The sequence below is a fragment of the Polyodon spathula genome, chromosome 49, assembly GCF_017654505.1.
Source record: "Polyodon spathula isolate WHYD16114869_AA chromosome 49, ASM1765450v1, whole genome shotgun sequence".
In the NCBI taxonomy this organism is placed as follows: Eukaryota; Metazoa; Chordata; class Actinopteri; order Acipenseriformes; family Polyodontidae; genus Polyodon; species Polyodon spathula.
The window spans coordinates 1,881,121-1,906,822 of NC_054582.1; the positions used below are offsets into that span (position 1 = coordinate 1,881,121).

Consider the following 25,702-nt stretch of genomic DNA (forward strand, 5'->3'; position numbering starts at 1 on the left):
CAAAACATACAACAGCCCTTCTTTCTATGCCCACGATGCTTCCTGTTTTCACAATCGCATTTATTTATTTACTCTTTTAAAGGCCTAACTGATGAAACGAGCAACAAATCAGAAGCGACACAAAAACAAAAAAAACATGCCCGGAAACCGGTGGAGGGGGAAGCGAAGCCGGGAGCTGCGAGGTCACCCAGCAGCGACAGGTAGGTCTCTCATCACACTTCATTCCGCACACTAGGACAGGTTTGACTTACCTAGGATTCCATATGCCTGAAGCAAGATCTCCAGCTGTGCATTGCTGCTTTAAGAGCACGGAACGCTGGAAGAATTCCAATGAGCTTCTTTGCTGGTGACTGGCTGCAGAAGAGCCACCAGCCTCTCCACCCCTGTCTGAGACAGAATCCAGCTGGCTCCTAAGCCTTTTAACTCCAATAACATAGTCAAGGTTTTATGAGCGCTTCAAAAGTGATATATGTAAAGTTTCAATTATCATGTACACGCACACTGCCGTATACAAGAATGCATTGCAATAAATATGTGATTTAACGCTATATTCAAAACAGAATTATTGCTTGAGCCTTTTTTTATCAGAATAAACCATTAAAAAAAAGAAAAATACAAGCTTGAGATCTTCCAGTATCCTTGTTACTCCTGATATGTGTTATCTATCAGTGTACCCACCATCAGAGGTTTATTGCATGATGCCTGTGGCAGGCTGGCTTTGCTTGACCTCACAAACACTCTCAAAGCATCTTTCCATTTTTTCATTCACACTTGACTGCTATCGCCAAGGCTCTCGACACGTCAACTGTCAAAACTGTCAGTCCTACAGTAACAGTCGCTATACACACACACTGTGGGAACAGGCATTGGTGATGATGTGCTAAGATACAACAGCAGCCTGACAGCCATGACAGATAGATGGAAAAGAGAAGATACCTCTAAAGTGCCTCACGTAGGGAGCCTTGAGACCCTGGCAATCAGATCGCACCCAGATCATCTCACAACGAATGCATTTACTTCTCTATAATTGCCAAAGGAATGATTATATAACTGCTCATAGAATTATTAAACGGCAATGGAGAAAAATGTGTACATGTCCAATAAAAATAAAAATAAAAAAATCTAATTTATGTTTTCCTTGCTTTCTATTTTTTTTTTAAAAGACAAATCTTGAGTTGAATAAGGAAGTGCTTCAGAAATGCTTGTATGATTTCTCAGTGCTGTAAAATGCTTTAAAAAAAACTGTGGCTTATCCCAGCAGGGTACACGTTGAAAGGTTTGTCTAGTTTGATTATTATGCTTTCTCTGTAGTGCCAAATACATTTTTTTCTTTGAATAAATCAGAACACAAGCTGTATTTGTCATTCGATGCATTGTATTTAGACTTTTGCGGTTAACAAAACTAGAGTAAGTTATCATAACAGTATAGTGAAAGAGAAAATTGAACTTAACAGGTTAAAGTCTCATCGAGTTGGTTAGCATCCATGTTGGGATTAAACTGCATGGCAGATCTGACTTAATGCTCTTGTCGGGTCTGTTGCAGGATCATTCCCGGGTCTTTCGACACAGACTCCGACGGACCACGGCACTGCTCCACGAGTTCAGAGCCGGACACGGCAGGAATCCCAGAGGAGAGCCCTGTCCTGACCAGCCCCTTCGTGCTAGCCACTTCCTTCGAGGAAGACATTGTGGACTTGAAGTGAGGACAATCCAGAGTCCCTTTCTTTTGTATGCCTTCCTTCTCGGAAAAAGATTCTTCACACACATACACACACACACACACACAAGATAGGAATGTCACAATGTGTTTCACTGGTTGTTATTATTATCTGGGAATGCTGCTGTGTTTGGGTTGATATGTATTTAAATAGCGGACAGACAGTTGTTATGGTTTGTCTGTTATCTCCTCTGTATTTTTGATACAAGTGTCGTGACGTCTTTTTCTGCATCTCAATGGCTTTTTAAATTGCTAGCAAATAGCATAACTGAGAAAACAGGGTGGGTGTTGCACAGCATTACTTCCAATGAACCCGAATGCTCCTCTTGTGTTCTCATTGCAAGAATGTTAAACGTCAAATCAGACAGACAGCAGTGTCTACCTATTTAAAAGGATGAACCAACAGAAAATTGAGGAATTCAACAGCCATTCTACCATATCGTGGTCTACTTTCAACGTTTTAAACACGTTTTAAATTAAAGAATTATCTATATAGAAAATTATATTGGATTTTAATACCACTGTATTATTAAGTCAAAACTAATAATCATGTTACAAATATTTTTTTAATGCTAAAAAAGCATTTCCCAAATAATACTACACTGACATGAAACAGGATAGTGTACTGACTGGAAGTTGAAACAGCTGTACTGGGTAGCAGGTCAACATCGCCTGTTTGAAGGGGTGAAGCAGTGCTGTTAAATAAGTTGAAAAGCAGTGGTGGAGGGGAGAGGTAGCTGAAAGGTTTTACACACGCCCAGCTTGCCATTCTTAGCAGCATGCATTTGAAATCGTAGCCATTATGTACTGGGAAACTGGATAATAACTCCAGTTAGAACCTCATTACACCCATTCAGACATACAGAATCCAAATGCTTATTTATCCCTGTGCTGGGATACATGTTTCCTGTTTAGCCTGAAAAAAGATGAATAAAGCCTTGAATACTTCTGTTGGGGTTGGGTTGGGTTGGGGGGGGGGGGGTTGCAAGATGATGTTCCAAGTTGAAAGATTTCTTGGAATTCTCACGACACTATTGTGGCATTCCTACAGCGTGGCTACTGTTTCTGTATAGTGCATGTCTGCCTTGTCCCTTTTCTGCTCTTGCACTTGGAAACAAGCAACCACTTCTGTTTAAATGTGAACTCTTGAACACTATTATGAGCCTTGAGAAATAAAAGAAGAAAAAAACAAATGGGAATATTTTTGCAGAATTATTTACTTGTTATTTATTATTACGTACTGGTGAATGGAATACATTCGTTGGTTAAAGTTTGTACAATATTATTCTTTTTTTTTTGCTCAACCCTGTTTTGTTTTCTTGAGCACTAGACCTAGACTTTCAGCAGCGGGTTTGTACCTAAATTAATATTTATTGTTTAGACTGTTGCTGAACTTCTGTGATATTAAACAACAAAAACAACAAAAAAACACCAAGTGTCTTAAAATATATTGTATTGCCATTGTTTTTAATGCCAAGTATTAACTGTAACTGTTTTGTGTTTCAAAATGTGGCCTCAAAAGAAACTGAACTATTATTATTATTATTATTATTATTATTATTATTATTATTATTATTATTATTATTATTTCTATCATTTTGACTATTTTAAGTGCTGTTGACCACTGCTGTGAAGGTAGTTAATTTTGTTCATTGATATGAAATAAATATTTATGAAATTTGACACCTCGGTTTTTACTCGTGTGGTTTTATGTTCAGTATTATTTAATCTGCACATTTGCATTAAATATATTTCAGTAAATTTGGTACAGAGCCACAGTCCCAGAAAATATTAAACAGGGGATGGTCTCATCCAAAATACTGCAGCTTTGACAAGCATTTTTCACTATCACAGCCGTAGCGTATAGATAACACAAGAGCTATCTGAGCCTGCATATAACAATGATCATCAGACCCAGTGCTCGCCCCCCCGGGTATATTTCAGTCAACATCCAGGAGAAAGGAAAACCTGCTGGTATGATAAGCCCACTATTATTCCAGTGTCCCTCTGCACTCAAAAGCAGCTATTAATAAACTGCCCCACCCACTGCTTGTGTTAGGCACTCTTCATATTTCTAAGCAAATTGACATCAGTTTTGGCAGAGATTGTTGGTCTGATTTATTTCTTTATTTTGGACTAATCTGAGGTCCAGCTGCTCTTCAGTCCTGTCATCAGGGGATGTTGAAACACATCCCAGTGAACAGTTACTGTAGGGGAGGGGGGCAGTGTTAACTTGCCACCTTGTTCTCCTGCTTGCATGCATTTGATCTGACCCCTGGTTAATAAACCCTGCAGGCTTGCTTAGGGACGGCGGGTGTGATTTGTTCTGCAGTTCCCCAAGGGAGTAGGGAATCCCTATCAGCAGGTGTTGCACACATCAGGATAACGACTGCACAGCCAGTAATGTCAGTCTTTAACAGAAGCTGATGTTTTGGCTTGGAATGGTAACACCTAGGTCTAACTTTGACAGCTATCACTGCTGCTCATTCAGAAGCAGGCAACTGCACAAGCAGTTTAGAGAGCAGGGTCCAATGGCTACCTCATAATATTTTGCTTGATGCTTGTAGATCTAATCAGCATCTATCCAAACATATTTTTGGGTGATTTTTTGGAGTCCCCCCCACGCAAGTTATTACAGCCTAAACTTGGTACAAATAGCAAAAATTAAAATTTCAAGGGGGTTTAATGACCAGTGGTGGGACTTGAAACCAAAAGTGTTTCACAGAATTTGGAAGACTGGTACCTAAGGGTCTTACAGCAATACTTACATTTTAGGACCAACATCCCCTACAGGGCAAAGGGTTAGGCTGAAGTTTGAATAAAACTTGTCAGTTATCCCTCGGCTGGCAATTTGCCAGCAGTGAGTAGGGTGCTCCTAGTATTTTTTTCTGAAAAGCTCTATTCAATACGAGTAGAACGAGGTGCTGCACATGATGGTAGCATCTAAATTGCACCCTGGGTAATTTTTCTGGTCAAGGTCCCTTTCTCACTTTAGGTTGACCTTTGCAAGGTCACAGGTCAAAGGGGAAATTTAAAAAATAATAATAATAATGGCTATCATTTCTGAACTTAGCGTGGCTGAAAACCCCCAGGTGAATTTTTCTAGGTAATTCTGAGATGGACGGGCAACAAAATGTCCCTTTTCTGGTTGAGCTGGCGTGGAATGACTCATATTCCTTTATAATAACGGGTGAAATTAATTAACAGGGTTGCCTTAGCAGTCCCCATCTGCAGCTTTCAAAGAATGTCTTTTCTAATGCAATCCTTTATCACTTGGGTGGCTTCCAATCTTTTATTACCTGAACGGAGAGTAGAATGACATTCTGCTATTTTGATGTTGGCGTCTGATTAAGATCACTAGGCGAGAAAATATCCCTGAAAGGTCAGCCTGGCGTTTCCTGAAAAAACACAGATTCTTCCTTGTCTGTGAGAAGCTAATTAGATTATACTGACCGAGCAAGCAACCCTGAATAGGTCAAGCCTGCTTACGAAGGAAACGAATATGTTTTAACATTTTCATTAAAAACGACACGCTTTGAGTGAGATGGGAGAAGGTAACACCTGGGTAAACATTGTCCTTTAGTAAGATCTAAGCAGGTCTTTTAACTGTGCCCTAATGCATAAACATGCCAGCTAATTTATCCTATTAATTTTAATGTATTCTTACAAAACTTTCATGTTGCAAAATCAAAATGCGTGTTTGGAATAAATTATACAGAAGATAATGTTGTTCAGCTAAATGTGTGATTTGTATATTTAATTACACTGTGATCCAAAACAACACTTGCCAAATTCAGTTTTCAGCTAGAGCCATATGTAAAATTAGCTCAGTGGCTCTCAGTAACAAATGCGTACTTATAATATGTACAATGCTGGGGATTTTCAAAGCAGTTTACAATAAATGACACATTCAATCATCAGCAGCAATGCACACGAGGTTTTCCTTCTCGAAAGTATTCCAGCGTTTGCAACGAGGACTTGGTGTCTCTTGTGACAGTGCACAGGTTAAAAATAAAAAGATGAGGAAAACTAAAGCCAGATTGTGACCCACACCCAGCATCCCATAATTCTGCTAAACAATTTACATTACTCGGCTCTATTGCGCAAGTAAACAACCCCAGGCGTTTTCCAACAATGTATTACTTATTCAAATTCAGCCCGCTTAAACTGTTTTCACCACGCAACCTAAACTGACCAAAGTCTTTCACAGAGAGAGAATGCTCTCATTTCACACACCCTTACTCTTTCGGTCCTGTGCAATAACATTCAACTGACACAGTGTTGTTCTTGTCTTTACAAAGTTAAAGACTTAAATGAAGATATTCATTAATAACACTGAGTTCAATGCAATGAGTAACTCTGCAAAAAAGACAACCGTATTTGAAACAGTTAAGGCTTATGGTACGAGGCGAGGCCCCTCTGAGCTTACAGTAGGATGTTCTCCTTCCTGTACATCTTTGTATTGCTTGTATGGGACTGCAGTGACTCTCAAAGCCTTGGGTCTCCAGTATACAGATTTATAGCACATTATATTGGATGGGTAAGCCTTGTTTGTGGCCATCAATTTAAAAGGTTTTTTTTTTTTTTTTTTTTTTTTTAAAGGCTGAAGTGCTCGCAAATTAACAAGCTGGTTCCTGTCAATTACTTGATTGAATGGCTAATAAATCCTTGCTGAACAGCGCTTCAGCTCAGTTGCAGCTCCAGTGTCATTCTTAAACCTCGAACATCTCCTGACACCTACAGAGGGTTAGCACCTTAAAACCAAAGCCAGTCATGCCTCAGGAGCTAAGAAAGGCCGGAACCAAACTACCTTGAACAACATTAAACTGCTTCTTACTCATTTTAGAAGGCTTTGTTTTATCCCTCTCAGAACATCTGCTTTCTTTAAAATAGGAGTTTATTCAAGTCTCTGGTTCTCAAATTGTATCCAGTTGGCTTTGCCGCAGCCCTCACCCACTTTTAAAAAGCCATTGTCCATTATTCTCTTGAAATGCAACACATGGAAATACATATAGAACAGCACGGGTATTACTCATTGTTTTGTCGAAGCAGGTGGTCCGATGATGTCAGGCTTGTGATGCGGTTGTTTCAGGGAATCACGCTGACACTCACCCTTCACCCTTTTACACTCACAATATAAACCTTTGGGATCGTCTCAGCCAATCAGGTTCTGAGTAGAGCTGTCATTATCCCACAGGTACTGTAAACGCCCTATCAAGCTAACAAGGGTTGAGGGAGTCCAAAAAACATATAAAAATGTACAACAAAAACATTTGTTCAGTATATAACAGAAGTATTATCCTCCACAGTGATCCTCCACCTCACTGTTGCCACGGCCAGTTATCTGAACTTTAATGCTGAAATATGGCACTACATTGTGGGTGAACTGCTGTGGGAATATTTCAGTGCTGCTGCGTGTAGAATAATGAGCCCTACCACTAATGGTGACACAGCAGATGCCCACGTTAGAAGCTCAGCGACAGGTTTTACCAGCCTGTGTGCTTGCAGCAATCAGCACCGTGGGGCCAATGATCAATCAGAGGCAGCCTGCCCGCCTCAGTGCTAGAGAGGACAGTGAGTGAGTTAGGAAGATTAATACACAGCAGCAGAAAGGACAAGCGTGGAAACCACGGCTCGAGTGTTTGAAAAATGTTCAACCAGACACCAAGTGGTTCTTCACATCCTACTGTGACCTCCTTAGGAATGTCTACTGGGAGAGAGGGCGGTAATGGAAGCTGTGGGTGTTCTAATAAAGGGAGTCTCGATGCGGTTCGATAAATAAAAAGCATTATTTCCGCACTTGGCTTATGTGCATAAATAGTGGATCTTTTCTTTTTATACAGGCTGGGATTACTTTACAAAAGGGCACCAGAGTTTACCCTGGGTGTCTCCTCTGTCCATAGTTAGGCTCTCTTCCATCTGTCAGACAGTACTGTATGTCTCTTTCCAGTTATATAACTCTATCACTACTGACCAAGCACCAGGCACGCACCTCTCACATCAGGTCTGGGATCATCTTGGTGGTCCGCTCTGTCACAGAAGACCACGCACTGGCAGTCTGCAGAAATGGAAAGATGTTCTCCTATAGAAGCATCCAGCACAACATGAACCCTGGTGTGATACAGACCCTACCTAGCCTTTAACATACTACAGGACAACCATGCAGGTCTGATGCTAACCAATATCTTTAGAGGCTGTCCTTGTCTATTCCTGTGCTGACTTGAGCAGCCGTAAAAAGAACGTACAGTACATCATGTGGCGACATATATTTGTATGCAGACTTGTATTGTTTTACTTACACTCTCTGTTTGCCCTTGGTTTCTATCCAAGTATAGTTTTAACAGTCAGCAATTGGGTGTGCATTGGCGTTTACCGTTTGTCAAGATAAGCGGTACAAGGGGAAGAAAAAAAAAAACATTTCCGTACAAACAAAAAAATGGAGCATGACTAAGCCTAGAGCATGCAGGAAGACAAACGCACAAAGCGGCGTGCTGAGCTGAGAGAATGAATTCAGCAGCCCACGAAGACAGCTTCCCAGTTCTATACAAAAAAAAAAATAGGCAGAAAGTATTCGATTTTCAGAACATTATTTCTGTATGTGCACCACTGACTGGTGTCCAGAGCGGAAAAGAATCTCTCTCCTCTTCTCCTCTCTCTCTCATCCTATTGTAACCACCCATCCCTCCACTCTCTTCTTTTATTAAAAAAAAAGGTGCAGTTAGTATCAGTGTTGCTCAGCTGCAGTCAACGGCTTAACCCTTGCCTATCCTGTTCCTCTGAGGTTCTGGTTGCATCTTTTATAAAAGTTCATGCAAGATTGTTGCTTTGCTGTAAGACACAGTGCTCCTTGTTTAAAGGCTGTTGTTGGCAGTCAGAGTTGATCCTGTGCCATTTGTGTTCTGTCAATAACAGGAAAGCAAGTTATTTAGAATGACACTACGGAGCTAACAGTAGCCGTGACCTTATATAGGATCCTGCCGTATATAGGTCTGCCTTCTAACAAGGTGATTTATGTATTGAAAAACGTATAGACAGTATAGAATACCTCTAACACATTGTGCATTGCCTGATTCATATGCAAAGCTCAGACTTCTGTTTGTGAGAGGTATTACTCTATCTATTGAGATAGATGAGTGTGTCTAATGTGTTGACGCAGTAGTGAGATGCCAGTAGCCCTGGCAGCTGGTTCTAGGGCAAGGTTGAATTGATGGCTGACAGCTCACACAAGAAAAGAACTGAAATCCCACACGAGATGTTGCTTCAGGACTACACTGCCGCACTGAAAGGAAAAGATAACAAGGTATGTTCATAAAAACAATGCCATCTCTGTACCAATACAGCAGGTTACCATGACAAGAAGGGTACTGTCCAAGCACCTTATCCACAGCTACACACACAACAGCTTCTTATAACAAACATCCGTGTGCAGTTTCATGAAATAAAAACCTTGCAAATTAATCTTTCAAAGTCACCTTCACAGAGGTTCCAAAGAGTGTGACCATATCAAGTGTCATAAGAATTGGATGAGCAGTTCTCAAGACAAACCCTAAAAATATAATCCTGCAGGTTGTCTGGGTATCTTTAATGCATCAATGGCTAAAGACCTGGACATTATTTTTAGTGTTGAAAATAATTGGTTCAATTAAGTAATTGAAAAATCAGGTGGAACTAAAACCAGAAGACCCTGCAGCTCTCCAGGACCAGGGTTGGCCACCCCTGGTCTGTCAACAAAAGGGTTCTCTTCATGCTAAAGTGCACAAAGCATTGCTAAATGTAGTAAGCATATATATATATATATATATATATATATATATATATATATATATATATATATATATATATTGTGGTGTTAAACTGAACCAGTTTGAAAGGCACAGCAGCTTAATCACATCGAGAGACCTCTGGTGACCAAAAACACTAACAGAATTCTAGTATTCTTCATAGATGATTGTTACTGCCAGGTTTGTGCATAAAACAATTGCTGCGGGCTCTAAAATGGTGCACATTTTAAATACGGCGGTTGCCAAAAGAAGCCGAGGGTCAGTTTTGTGATCTCCAACATGCACGACAGAAATTTGGTTGCAGTAAGTGGCGGAGCAATACTCCCACAAGATTAGCGCAAGCAGAAAACAAAGCGCCAAAGAAATAGCTTTGTGTTCGATGGAGATGTACTGAAGAACAGCTATAAGAAAATAATTCATCAGTTTCAGATGCAGCACATCATGCGACAGAACTGAGCAGCCCAGGAGACATTCAGGACACATTGCTAGGCCTTGATTGGATTGCATTCTTATTTTCAGTATTACAATAGAGCTGCCAACTGCTCTGTGGATAGGATTCTGAAAACGGCAGGTTTTGATTCAACACAGTACCCCGTCATCTTCCTCGCTGAGTAAACAACCAGTGTCAGCCTACAGTGTGTGGGATGTTTCCTTTCTTCTCTATTTCCTTTACCAGTAATCCTGTAAAACTCAATCTCATTTCGTTCCAGTATCAAACTGGGGCTGCAGCCTCCAGTCACATCTCCAGTGTATAACTAGGAATCCAACCTGAAACCGGTTTTGTGTAACTGACATTCAGAAATGCATTCACCAAACCCCAAATTCGTCCAATGCTTTCATTTGATATAGCCAGTAGTCTTTTATTTATTGTGTAATTTCTTTAAATAATTGTTAACACACATTCACAAAGTGGTTGCTATTTTCAAAGTCTGTTTTTTATTATGCAATGCACACTGATATTTGTGCAACTGTTCCAGACTAGCTGTTAATGATCCCACTACTGTATGTATTTAGAAACATAACTGCAGCTATCACACATGAGCCTGTTGTTTCACAAAAGTCTCTTTCTGATAAAGTGGCACAGACGACCTAACTCATGGAACTGCTGGGGCTGAGCATGACTGTGGGGCTCTGCAGCTTTTAGCCTTCACTTAAGCCTGTGCAGCGCTTTGCTGACCCCTCAAGACCGCTTTTAAAAATGAACATTTACTGTGAGTGATTTAGTATTGAAAATCGCCAGGTCTTTCAAATGTATAATACCATGCGGTTCTAATTTGCTCCGTGACTCCGTCCTGTTAGGGATGTGGGCTGACTGGCATTACAATGTAGCAGTAATTCCTTGGATTCGACTCCAATATGTATAGAATGTACAAGATCTTCAGCGCAAGGATAGTTTTCACCCTAAACATTATTGCTAGTCACTAATGAAACCTGCACTTTTCTGCATGAAATCACCCTAACTTTAATGCGTTCTTCTTAGAATACCACAAATGTCTATTCTGGTGATTTCTAGGAAATTGCATCACTTCTATATGCTAGATCTAGATTGCTCACTCGCACAGCATCAAGTTAAACTGATTATACCAAGGAACCTGCCTGCTTTCTCCACTCGCGTGCTGTCTCCTTCAACCTCTTTCAAATTCAGCAGAGGAATAGCAACTGTCTGTCTTATTTAGACGTTGTGCTGTCCAAATTGAGTCTGGCAACCATGTAATGAGTCATTGGGAATTCAGACTTGAGTCACGCAGTTAGCTGTGAGAGGGCTTGCAATGTATCTTTTAGACTGCAGAGAATTGGCAGAGCAAAGCAGTAGGGCTTCTGTGCATTGCTGTTAAACAGGTACACGCAGGCTGCTTTCAGAGATGGCTTTACAGGTAATTGTTAACAATTTGTCTCTAAATGAAAATTCCCATTGTTGTGCAGATGTTGCTGATGAGGGTTAGAAGATTTCTTCTCTAAAGCATGAACCACAACTGAAACTGCTCTTGAAAACGAATTATTAATGCATGTTTCTCAGAAAACTAGGTTTGTGAAAGCCTCTCATATAGTATATTATTATTATTATTATTATTATTATTATTATTATTATTATTATTATTATTATTATTATTAAGCAGATGCTTTTATCCAAAGCGACGTACACAAATTAAACAAAATAGAAAAATAATAAATTCAAGTTGAAAATGTTTCTGCTAAGAAGGAAAAAGAAAATAGAAAAAGAAAAATAAGGATATGGAGAAGAATGGCAGATGAAAATTGGAAACAAACGAAAAACAACTGACAAACATGCTCTTCGCCACCTGTTACTACAGCCTCAAAACAGAAACCGGTGTGTGATGGACGCAGATGAAAACAACAAAGTATATCCGAGTGAATTAAGACAATGTATGAATGAGAGGAGGCCATTCGCCCGGTCTACACTCGTTTGGTTCCTAGAAGCTGATAGATCTCAAAACTTTATCAAGCTGGGTCTTAAAAGGACCCAAGTGATTCAGCATCAACAACATGACTAAGTAACCCATTGCATACCCTCACCACTGTGTGAAGAAGTGTCTCTCTCTCTCTCTCTCTCTCTCTCTCTCTCTCTCTCTCTCTCTCTCTCTCTCTCTCTCTCTCTCTCTCTCCTTAATTTCCAACTTTAATTTAAAATGTAGGTTTTACAGTGAATTTTGGGTCAATTTTAACAAACACTGGTGTTTTTGATCCCCGTTAGTATTACCAAATAAAATAAGATGGAACAAATAAGATCGAGTTTTAGACCGGTGTAATTTAGACCAGCGTAATGTTTACATTAATGAAATAGACCTCATATGGTAAAGCCATATAGATTAAAGAGGCAAGGGCTTCAGTTTACATTTGGGACAGTAAAATAAGCTACTTATTTGCTCAGTTATAGGGTAAATGCTATTCCCATGCACTTTTCTGCTTGTTTCTTACAGAGCCCAGGACAGCACATTTGCTACAACTGGGAATTGTATCGTGCTCATCACATGTCATTTTCCGAAACGATGAGGCTGTCCAGACCACAATCCAGACTTTGCATCTAGAGGATCTCAGACTCTTGGCACAGTTTACTTTCCATCACAGCGCGAAATGAATCATGAAAAAGCCAAATCAACAGCTGGTCCCACTGCAAAGCGTTGTTGCCGTAGATGAGTTTATACTCAAATAAATTCCGTTCCCCAGTCAACATCACAGTTTAATATTGAACACAAAAAAAGCCAATGCTGAACAGCTTGTTTCACTGAGAAGGGGGATATTAATGATACTGGATCCAGCCTCAGCAATCCTTACTCAAGTAGATATCCCGTTTGAACTGTGTGTGCTACAGACCCCCTTACACTCACGCTGCTCAAACTCCCTTCAATAAGCTAATAATAGCAATTATAAAACCTCATTTAAAAAATTAAAAAGGTCACAGAAATGTTTAATTCAGAATATTCTGCCCCTGGTGGACATAGCAAACACATTTGCTGCTATCACAAAAAGTGCCTTATAAATCTGAGCATAACTAAACGGGCCAGGCAAAAAAGTTCATCCGGTAACACAAAGAGTAATTGTGTTAGTTCTGGCAGTGACCTTTTAGAAACACAATTGATTTCAATCCTGACTTAAACCGTTACAAATACTTTCCTTCAGTGTCAGATTAAAAGCCTTAAGCCCATCGAGCCTTGTCTTTGTGACTAAAGCAATTACGCTCTATTTGAGGTTGAACTTTTGGCTCGACTCCCTGTAGCTTCTAGTCACACGGTACATGCAGTATTCCCTTCAGTTCCCTTCTCAGAAATTCTGCCGTTGTCAAGCCCTGAATCACAGTTTTTTGTTTTATGTTTTCCCTGTGGATGCTTGATAAAGTATTTTCTGTCTCACAATTGCATGAAGCGAAAGTTGTTGTCTTGTTTCTTTTTTCTTAAAGCCCTTGAATTTGTTCCGTGGTTGGTCGTGGTTTGGGGTACAGATTGTATTCAGCGCATATTAAGAAGTCAGCTGCACTTCCCTCATTTTCCAGGAGGATTCTGGGAAGGAGAAGCACACAATTCCTACTGGCAAAGAGCAAGGACTCCTTAACACAAACTGAAAACAAGAGGGCCGGACCGAGAGAGAAAAACAGCACAGTTAGACAAACACAATCCAGGGATGGAAATAAGACTCCTATTGCACAGCAGTTTCACCAACTCCAGGTTTTACTACCAGACTGATTAGCCACAGTGTACAGCTAACAAGCTCGGGTGTGTCTTATCAAACTCCTAGTAAAACCAGGAACGGATTGAACTGCTATGCAATGGGAGTTTTATTCCCATCCCTGGGATCTAAATGAAACTTCCACTTTAAATATTTTTTGTTTAATTTCTATTAATTGGGGCTGTCTCCCCAGTTAGTATTCCTTACTCCGTCACACAAAATCTGCTTTGTAAACTGACACTTCTCCCTCTCTCTGTTCCACTACAGAAGGGAGACTGAATTAAAGCCATTTGTCAAGTCCAATTAAATTACATTGAAATGTAAATCTCTCAGAATCTCTACATGGACAGGCAGAGAGAACACCTCTGTAGCAATGATGCTTATCAATTCAGCTTTTGAAGATTTGTAACTGTTTAGTAAAATAAATAATTGTGACAAAAAAACAGAATGCTGATGCCACGATTATGTCATCGTTGACACTGCGTCTATAGCAAACACATCATCACCCCGCGGAGCTATTATGTAGAAACCCTTAAGTATTGGGTGTACCCTGGCCTGCTGTGTGTAATGTAAAGCTGTATTAATCATCATTAGAGAGGCCCAGGCATTTGTTCTTCGATAAGCACTCAGTGGGTTTGTGGGAATAGAAAAGGTAACTGGGGAACAATGTAGCGTTTCTATGCTCCTTTAGTCTATACAGTTCAGTAAACATCACAGCTTCAGGCACAGGTGATGTTTGAATGTGTCAGTGCTATTAGTCTTAATGTCCACCATGCTGAACTATATAGAAACAACACACTTGTACAGCAGCAGCTTTCAAGCTGGGGGCATGAAATATTTCTTTTTTTTTGGGGGGGGGGGGGGGGGGGGGGGGGGGGGGGGGGGGGCACTGATTCAATGTGTGGGTTGAAAAATCGAAGGGACAAGCTGAAAAGGGAGCAAGTTTACATTCATAGGAAAAAAGGGAGTCAGGCACAATGTGTCACTGTGGTATTTAATCAAGATTATTTTTCAGGACTTAACTGCAAGTTAAAATCCCATTAAAAGAATACATTCTTAGGACACGTTCCAGCGGTTATATCGTTTGCTGCTCACAAATCCCATCAAAGTGCATGGAAAGCAAAATGATCCATGTTTTCCCTTCAACACAACTTACTGTAAGAAACTCCTGGTCATGACACCATGTTGCTGTCGTCTTTATCAGCATTAATAACAAGTAGTTTGTAATAAATGTTCCTAATGCTCTTTTCATCGCATCAGGAGGACTGTCTGAATCACAGTTGTACTGGCTCCACTACACCACAGGTCCTATTGAAAAAAGCAATATATTTAATGCTTTAAATATAACAGGGGAAAAGAGTTTAGAATGTATTCTTGCTGTATTTCCAACCATAGAAAACATTTACAGACAGGAAAAAATAAAATAAAAAACTGTTAAAAAGCATGCGTTTTGGGACCTCCTAATGAGCAGATTTCTGTAAAAGCTTACTGGACGTTCACTCCAGCAATGCTATCAATCACTTGGCATGAACGCGATTTTAACTGCCAACAGCTTTTTCCAACCAGCTGAGCCACAATTACTACCCCCACCCCCCAATTACTATTAGCAAAGCTGATTGCAATGGCGTCTTGTGGTGGCTCACCGCTGTTACTGCCTTATTGCTGCTGTAGCAAAGTCTGTAACCATTACAACAGGGCACAGGAAGAAAAAAACAACCAGCAATCAAGCAAGGGCTTCAACTAGCAACACAAGTGAAGTGAATATCAGCCAATGTTGCCACCTGCTGGTCATTCCCTGTATTACGCAAACAAATAGAATACCTTCACTTCCAAAACACTGGGTCTTATTCATTTATCATTATTAAATATGTCAAATAAAAAAAAAATTTAAAAACACTCCGATTTTAAAGCAAATGAAAACTACAGCCGGAGCTGATTGGCAGCTTGATTCATTGGAAGAGATGAACTTAATGAGCAATTCAACAGAGCTCTTAAAATCATGTCTGATCTCCAGGTACATCTCGACACACAAGGGTGTAACCATTAACCTGTCCCCACTCCACCCTAGTGGATGTGAGAAATGCTGCATGTTGCAGGGGGGGCCAGGTTAATGGTTACACTCTTGTGTACCAGATGTGCCTGGAGGTTAGACCATATAGTGAGGGTGCTTGAAACTTCATCAGGGTGTGATCAGGCTTCATTGCAATTGTAAATGGCAGCCCATATAGACTGGCTGTTCATGTGAAAGCAAGTCATTGTCGCTGCTTAATTTAGGCAATCTTTCAGGGACTGCCTGGGATTTGGAAGTGTGGGATCTCTGCTCTCGTAACAGAGCGTTTTGTGGTACCTGTCTTTACAAACCAAACACCCATCACAACAGAAATAAGGACGTGCCCTACAGCTGGTGGATAAGATAAGCCTGTATTCCCAATCTACTGATAGACAATGAAAAAAAAAACTGATGGCTCATTCTGTATAGATGCAAACTTCCACCCAAATGAATAAATGTAGCTGATCATTTTCAAGATGAAAAGCGAAGGTGCAAACGGCCTGTTTTCTTTTGCAGTCAAGGCTGAATTTTTCTATAAATGATTTTTGCAAGAAGTTCATTGTAAAAGAAAAGAAACATGGACAGATAAAAAAAAAGGTGAATGGGTTTTGGATAACTGACATTGACTTCTACAATCCTCAACATGCTGCTGTATCTGTTCAGTCACAAAAGCAAAGTAAGGGTTTTGACAATTGCAGAAAATTAAGGTAAATGCATTAATCATCAGTGGCCATATTGAGGCTTGGTTTACCTTGATATTGCCTTTCTGCGAAGGCCTGTGAATAGAGCACAATGTGATGGACGCTACCAACTGCTGGAAACATATGAGCTGGGTCTGAATGGAAAATAACTTTACACTGATCTGCTCATCTCAGCTGCTTTCCCTGAACATGAAAGTTAAACAAGAAATAGACATACAGGGCATGCTAAGTAACTGAAATACACCGTGCCCCTTATTTTCCATTAAATAACAGTACGTACATCAAAACAGTGGGGAAATCCCTTGAAAGTGAAAGGCAGTGAACCAAGAGATAACCTAACAGTGTTTATTATGTGTGATAAAGCTCAGTGATTTCATTTTTTTTTTTTTTTTTTAACAAATTCCTTTCTATTTTTCACAAGCATTTAAATTACACTTTTTAAAAAACATTTTTAGCTTAAAGTTACAACTACACAAAACATTTAGCAATAATTATCTAGATTATATGAATTTGTCTGGTTTAACTTTGTTTTTTGCTTTTTTTAATCAGTTACTCCTTTAAATTATCTTATTAAAACCAAAATATGATTTGGAATAAAAGAACATGCCCTATCTATTTGTTTGCTTTTTTTTAAACTTGTAGATTGTATTTTCTGCAGTGTAAACTACCTTAGACACTGTAAACAAACTGGACAGCGAACCAGGTCTGGATTCTTATGAAGCAGAGTGAAACAAGAACCATGAAAGAATGTAGTTAAGAGTCAGGTAGAAATAGCACCCAAATTGCCATAATTGCAAGCAAACTACGGTTTGAGGTATAAGGCTTGGTGACAATTGATCAATACTCTGAAAAGCACCTGCTCCATTAGAATTAACCAAACCTGTTCAGCATCAATTACACGATATTGATGCTTGGCATTTGTTTTCAGTAAATGAACTATACTTACAAGATATGGGAATGGTTTGGACAAAGGGGAGTTTGGCAATGTGTGCTGGTGAGGACTCCTGCAGTTGGATAAAAAGATTCTGTTTGGTTTGGGAATATTCAGTCACACTCACAATACCGCGCACAGTTGTCTAGATGGCGCTGTTGTACTCACAACCAAACCTGATAAACGGCGAAGTTTCCAATGCATTTCTATGGCGCCTTCAATTAGCTTGAGATCAGCTTCAACTGTTCCCCTTATCATTGTGTTTTTTCAGATATGTTTACTTTGAAAAACACTTCTGATAAAAAAAAAAAAAAAAAAAACGAAGGAGGCTGGAGATGGTTCGGAAAACATTGCGGTTCAGGAATGACACCACTGCACTGTTTCCTAACCATTTTGCATTTATAAAACAGAGTTTATTATGTGAAGCATATATACACAGATACCAACTGCTCAAAACACATGAATAAAATATAAGAGATGGTATTGGCTACGCAGACCTTACCCTGCTTCACCTGGGGAACAGAGAAAGCACCCGTATGTTTTACTGAACAACTGATCCTAACAGCAACGCTCTAAATCATTCCAACCTGGTTCTCTGCAGACATCATTCAAACTGCGTTAAGAGTATCAAGCAGCGTTAATAACCTGCGGCTGCCGACTGGACTCTGTTCTGGATAAACACCAGGGTTGAGGAAATAATTAGCACGCGTTCTGAAAGTTTTCGTTAATTACTAAGTTTAAACGCCCGCGCTATTATTTTGCAAACGTAACCGGTTCTTAAGCTCTGCCCTTTTAAATGTTTGCTATTGAAACTGCACATCTTAAAACGTACTGTTGCATATATTTGAATTACAACTCATTTGAATACACAGGTAAAAGGCAGCACTCACGTGTCAGTTTTTGGAATACTTCTAAACGAGAAACGTCACGTCTCAGGGTTTCCTGCACAAGCTTCTACTGCCCCCGTGTGGTCTGGAAGGAAAATGAAAGCAAATCATGCAACTTGAAGAAAAATCATATCATAACAGCATGGCAATTGTTTCTGTTAAAGGTTATAGTGATAGCGTCACACAAAACCAAAACACACTGAAAATGTATTGCATGCCAATTATGTGGAAGTACTGTTCTAGGTAATACAGGGGTATGTGTGTTTGTTGAACCACGCTGTACGGGCGTTATGTTCCATCACACGCTAGTGGAGGTATACATGCACGCACATCCTACGTCATTCTCTCCGTCAGCTCTGCTGGTGATACCGGGGCCCGATACATCACTATGACAAATGGTTCCAATAATTGGAAGGCAGCCTGGTGTTGCTTCACCAATTAATCATCAGTTTGTAATTTGGGAAGCCTGTGAACCCCCTCGAATCTTTCATCGCGCCCCAGTGTAAGCTCCCCAGCCCCCCAGCCAGCCCCTTCCTCTGGTCCTGAGTCCAGGCACCTGGACGGGGCCGCGTTTAATTAGATACAATACGATTAAACAAATAACATGTGCTTCTGGGACACTGTTTCAGATTTCTTTCTCCCTTCGAATTCTGGGCCAAGAGTTTTCGGGTGGGATGGGGTCTTCCTTTGCATATTTAATTCATATAGTTTTATTTAATGTACTGTTAACTTTTTAACCGTTTGTTTGCCAACCCCTTTGAGAGCTACTCAGTGCAATTAGTCAAACATAGTGTTTATTTTTAATGTTTTTTAAAGTCTGTGTTAGGTGCTTTAAGCTAAGAGTTCTGCCATAGACGTGTGTAATACAGGCGGCAGGACCAACTAATGCGTCTTTACAGTGATAGACACCAATCACGGTCTAGTGCACAGCAGAGTATGGCCAGAAAAAAAAAAACGAAACTTGCTACAAAGTCACTGAACCATTATTGTGTGCTTCGTATCCTTCTTTGTATTGATTGGTACGAATTCCATGTTTCCTGCTCCCTTTTAAAAGTGTGCTCGCCAGTGCTTTATAATCCATCTCCAAACTTCTTATTAGCTTCAGTAACATTGTCACTGCCCCTTCCTTAACAGTCCTGGGGACCATTTAGTTCAGCACTCCATTAGTTTGACTTTAATTTAGGATATGCAAATAATTTAAATACAATGATACAGATAAACTGTGTGCAAACTGGTTAGATAAACAGACATGTAAAGCTATGTTATAAATGTTCTTCCGATTTATTTTTCTAAGAGTTTAACTAATCTCCCATCTTCAATTGAAGTGTAATCTCAAGCAGATTTTGAGAGTGCGGAGCCTGTAGTCAGGGAGCTGGGCCCTTGGCACTGATGTGCATCGTAACGTGTTAAAATGTGGTTTGAGGCCGAGCAGGAGACTAATCAACACAGAGCTTAAATGTGGCTCAGACTAGTGGTCTCTCCGAGCCCTTGTGCGCTATCTTCGTTTCAAAACCTTCCAGTGTCATAAAAAGAAAAGCCCATTAACTCAAGAACTTGTTTTTACTGTGGCAAGCTCTGGAATGTGTTTATCACTAATGTTTGATTCTCTGCGGGTGAAAAACATCTTTATTTGGAGCTTTTGAACCACCGTCCCAGACAACAATGCCTATCTGCTTGAAACAAAGAGAGTTCGACAAACCATAATGGTCCCTGGGTATGCACTGGTGCCCTCGCACAGGTCAGGGGGTCACGCCCTGTCTGTGACTTGACTGAAGTTCAGAGTGAAGCACTCTGCAGTAGTAGAATATGGAACCATTCACATTGGGGTCGCCTGTTCTTTTTTTTGTTTTAATCTCCAGGTGTCAAATTATTGTTACTTTGATTGCAATCTTACCATAGCACACAGCACCACCTGGTGGCTTAACATTGCTTTGCAGAAAAGATGTTAATGGGAAGTGGGAATGTTCTACCACATCTTATAGATAATTTGATGCAAGGTATTTTCATCCTCATTGCTTTTTGTGCTGGCTATAGTTGCCGTAACGGTCACTCTCAAGAGGATTGTTTTAGCTGTTTCGCATGTATGGCTGCATATTGTAGGAGGCAATGGGTTGTAGTCATTATATATAGTTAGTCTATAGTAAGATTTGGATGCAAACAATCACCTAGCATTTTAGATCTTTTCCAAGTGCAGTGACTATACAGTACAAAGGGCAGACATGGGTTTTGTTAAGAAAAATCATACTCTCCTATTACTACTTGATTTCTGTCTGTGGTTTCATAAAAGGCCCTGATTAATCAGCTACCTTTGCCAAAATAATGGGATGTGTTATTTTTGGCAACATTTCACAAATGGAATGTTACCCTGTTCTGTGTGAGCAAACACCTAATAAACATTACAGTCAACCCATATTAGCGGAGGCCAGCTAGAAGAGTCTGCTACAAAATATTGGACACTGGCCTTGGGTGTAGAAAAACATTGACATTACTGCAGCCCTAGGTGACCTTTATTCCAGCCCTTCAAATATAAAAGGGGAGGTATTGCAGTTACAGCCTTATTTAAACAAAACTGAACAGCTAATCTGGGTGCACTCACAGTGAACATATTCACTGACATTATTTATGCATTCTGTGGCGGATAAGCACTTTCTTTTGAAGCAGGTGCAGAGAGTAAGGGGCATTTTCATTATACAAAACTAATGAGAGACTACTTAAGCCACATTTCCATCTACCTCTGAGGCTGATATGAAAGTGCAATTCGAAAAACAGACCTGTTCATCAGCAGCAGATGGAGATCAAATCCATTTCAACTGGAACTTTGCCAGCCCCAGTTAGGAACGCGATCTCTCTTCAACTGGTACTGCTGACAGATGTTACCTAGCGAACGCCCGCTGCAAATTCAATCCCAGGCTGTACAAAAACAAAACTATAATGACTGTGAATAAGTTACTCTGTCAGAGAAATGTTGGAGGTTGCATTTTTAAATTGCAACTCAACACAACATGATGCATGCAGGCGATCTCTTGACGTCTGTGCTATGCCAGGCTGCATCTGGAACCCTCAGCACACCCAATCTGATACTGGAACATCAAATGAAATACTGAGTTGCTTCAGATGAAACACTGTCTGTGTCAAGGTGCTTTCCCCTGAGGTCAGGAGATGCTCTTCAGTTCTAGTTGTCTATAGATATATATTATTGGTGGGATCAGTGTTTTTAAGAAACAAGAGCCAGAATTATCTAATGATCTGCCGCTTTTGGAAACAAGTTGCTTTGCTGGTTTTACACTGCTGTGCACTAGATGGCGCCAGTGCCTTAATAGAAGAGCCGCTCTAGCCAGCATTACACATGTCTATGGCAACTATTACAGATAAGCAGCTCTTGAACTCCTTGTCAGGCATTGATTGCAGTCTTGCCATAGCATCTGAACACAGACTGATCAAGGCAAATCTAACAACGATTGCAAACAAGATGAAAAGGTAAAGGAACAAGAAAACACAGGAAGAAAATTTGCAGCTCCCTGCTCTATCAGCTAATTTTTAAAAAAGCTCTTCAAAAACATTCCTTTCATGTCACAAAATAGGAAACAAACAGCTTGAGAGTGCGTATTCTTAACTTAGACGTAGTTCTAGCATTGTGAAACACTCCTTAAAAAGAAATGAAGTGAACTGAAGACAGGGGTAAATGAATACAGCCCCTTTAGTCAAGCAGACAGACATGTGGGCTAGTGTCTTCATCAGTGTCAGTCTTCAGTGTTCTTACAGCAGTGAATACAGGCATCAACAGAAACCTCTGTCTACTTCACATCATCTCTATTATTGGTAACTCACTGTATATGAGGGAGGTTTTTAATTTGGATTTTGATGGGATGCCCAGCTAAAGAAAAACTAAAAACACAAACCCGACCTTGTTCTGGCTTCAGGCTAAGGTTTTCCAGGGAGTTCAGTTGGTTCAGGTATCAGTCCTGGATTATCCAAACAAATTCTGATTGGATGTCAGGTAGGTTTGAACCTGACCTTGCAACGTACCAGATGGTACTCTGCTGAAAATTCCAGAAAGTGCTAGGGAGGTGGTGGCTAGCAGGAGTTGAGAATTGGAACACAGCTTTACTGGTTTCTTACTAGATACCCAGCTGGGAATGTTTTTTTTTTATAATTTTAAATTTAGTGTGCCCATGTTCCCTCACTTCAGCAATACCCACAACAACGCAGATTGTGGATATTGGTGCGCTCCCATCCCCTGGAGGACACAGGCTCTCCATCCTGCCAGTGTTTACCAGGGATTCATAACTATCTTGGCATTGTAGTCCCTGGCCTCTGTAGGTCCACTGTCCACCAATCAGTTCTGTAGTCCCTGCTAATTGGCTCAATGTTTTGGGAAGAGGGGTCATTGCTTACTGTAACTCCACACAGAAAGTCATCTATTTATACAGTTTTTAAACCAAGCCCCTTAGTGAAGCTGGCCCCCGTGTTCCATGTGTTTGGAGTTTTATTTTTTCAGTGAGCGTTTCTTCTGGGATTGTCATCAATCCGAGAAGACCATATCAAACCAAAAAAACATTTCTTCCACTCTACTAAAATGGCACCACATATACATACTCATTATATCGCATTCAGATACACCCCTTACATACATAGTAAATTAATGCGCCTTCATAGTTATATAGTAAATAAAGCACATTGGGCAATGTCAAACTACTGTTCTGGAATATTACAGTACTTGTACAAGCAATAAAAAAGTTTTCAAAGTTTTTTTTTTGTGTTTTTTTTAAACAGTTTGTTATTGATAAAATAGAAGGTTCCCTGAAGCTGTTTGGCTGGACGCTTGGCAGGAAGAATGTAGGTTGCTTTCCATCAGGGAGAGGGAAGTCGAGCGAAGGGAAGAGTGGCAGTGCAGGAGCAGAGCCAGGGAAATTTGATCATTAAAAACCCTTCTGGCTGTCTCAGGGAATTTAATTAAATTGTTGGAGAGCGCTGTGTGTAAGAGGGCACATCTGGATCCAATATGTGGAGCTTTGATATTTTTCTGCTGGAGACCTCCTTTCCCATCTCCATGTTAAAGAGGGGGAAATGTTGGAGCCAGAGTGCTTTGGATTCTGCTGGGATCCGAATTCCTGCCCCCCCCCCCTCCCCTCTTCCAAGTTTGTTTCTTTCCCAAACCAAAACGGTGAAAAGCAGAGCTGCGTGGAGTACTTTTTTTTTAATGAGGGAAAGAGAATGAAGCAAAGGGTTTACAACTTTGAACCCTCAGAGCTTATTAGAAGAGGCAGCAGACTGCCATCCTGAAGAGAGAGAGAGGGGGGGGTGGGGGGGGGGGGGGGGGGTCCAGGGGTCAAAGTCTTGATGCAATGTAGAGAGAATTCTATAGATTGGAATGGGTGGGGTGCTGATAAAAATGGGGGGGCAGTAATGAAAGGAAATGGATGAGAAAAAGAAAACAATCGGAAGAGAGTGCAGGAGAACATGGATTTTTATTTTGAGTTTAAACAGATAGAAATGTAAATAGGGTTACCTGAAATTAGTCTCAAAATGGCATGCACTTCTCAATGCTTTCCCTTACTAGGTTTGCCACCAAGCCTCCCTAACGCTTTGCCATGCATTGTGTGTTGCTCCCCTTTGTGATATAAACCACAGTGATGTCCTCAGTAAGAAACAGAATGGGCAGGGCATATAACTACTTACCAGAAAATACTCTCATCTTTATGGTGAGTGCAGTGAGGAGGTGCAGACGGTTTGTTAACTGGCTTTTGAATTCAGGTTACCTCATTATCACTCCCCTGTTGCTGTCATTATCATAAAAAGTGCCGTGATTTTGCAAATCTTAAGACCCCCCCCACCCCACCCCCCCCAATAATAAGATTAGTCTCATAAGACATGTCTTATCAGACATGACTCATAGTGTCATGTTCCACTATATAAACAAGTTCCAAACCTGATGCTCTTGTAAAAACACAGAACTAATCACTGCTGCCCAGGCACTGACTGATTTCACAAATCACAAAGCAGGAGACTGAAGAGGCAATTAACCTCATCTTATGTTCCGTTCTCACCCTACAATCACATGTCTGATGTGCCCAACAATTACAAAAGCTGTTACATCAAAACCGAATAGCAGAACCTTTACTTTTAGGACAGACAATTAAAGGGCTATAAATTGCTGACAAAACCAGTTATTTCAACCAAAGCAAACAAAGTAAATGTTGCATTAGTTACAATGTATTACACTGGTTACAATATAAACAGATACATAGGCATGCAGTAACAATCAGCAATATAATTAACATATAGAAGCACACACATAAAAGCTATAGGCATTTAGTGTACCTTTTATGATATGATCACACTAACGCATGTTTTATTAATCAACATTTGAATTATTTACAGATTTTGTCGCTATAGCATGGGTGAAGAAATATGTAAGATCTGTTAAAAATAAATACATTATAAAAACAAATGGCATTAATAAATACATTAAAAAAAAACACGTAGGTTTAAAAGAAACTCCCAAAACACTAAAACTAATAGCAACTAGCAACATAAAATATTGCTAAAGAACGCAATGCAGTAGTATCTAGTAATAACGCCATAACTATTTTTTATTTGTGGCGCTTTCGTAAATATGTTTAAAACCTACAATAAAATAAGTTTTAGATTTGTATTGAGCGTTTTAAAGTAATGGATTGTTTTGCACAAGCCTGTTTATTTGATTTTTTTTTTAATGCAGCCTAGGCCTACTTATATTTTTAAACATAAAAATAAATCTAATCCTCGGTTCGAGTAAATTTGTTTGAGTTTTGAAAGGTAAAGCCATCTGTAGGTCGCTATATAAATCTTTGCGTCTTAAAGAAACGCTGTCGTGCCCTTTAAGTTACTAGGAATAGGAAAACAGTTGTGCTTTCTGGAGCCCCGACATTTTCCCTTGATCATCAAGAAGCTCATATTTCATAGCACAAAATTGTCGAGCTGATTTTTTTTTTTTTTTTTTTTTTTTTTTTTTAGGAAGGCTATTTTGGTGCGAGAATAGCATGTCTGCATATGTTTTAATTACGCCTCTACCTATGCAATTGGCTCCTTGTCCAGCTATTTAAAATAAATCATTATTATAATTCCCCCGTCATTAAAAAATTCGCAAAGAAGTTAACCAAAACGTAATTCGGCGATGGCGAACATATAGTTAGCAAGAAACATAGCCACGGTATTTACAGCTGGCCTCCAAATAATGGAAACAAGATGTAGGCTATGGACTTAAATGTTGTCTTTAATGTTACTATACAGTATGACGTGTATGAATTATGATTTATGAATAATGAATGTGCTGTATGCAACCTATATATACCCTATGGATATACAGAGAAGTAAAATATAAGATATAGGCCTGCATATATTGACATATTATCAAAGTGTGTGTGTGTGTGTGTGTGTGTGTGTGTGTGTGGAATGGGAAGGTCAATGTTTC

General features: G+C 39.9%; 1 protein-coding gene across 1 annotated transcript in view; it reads left to right on the plus strand.

Annotated features, from left to right (window-relative positions):
* Window positions 1-3,400, plus strand: part of LOC121306680 (GTPase-activating Rap/Ran-GAP domain-like protein 3) — an 80,061-nt gene extending 76,661 nt beyond the window's left edge. The window contains exons 13-14 of the mRNA XM_041238511.1: window positions 83-200; window positions 1,544-3,400. Of these exons, the coding sequence (XP_041094445.1) occupies window positions 83-200; window positions 1,544-1,703 (278 nt within the window). The 3' untranslated portion in view covers window positions 1,704-3,400. The remainder of the gene's footprint in view (window positions 1-82; window positions 201-1,543) is intronic.
* Window positions 3,401-25,702: the final 22,302 nt, after the last annotated feature.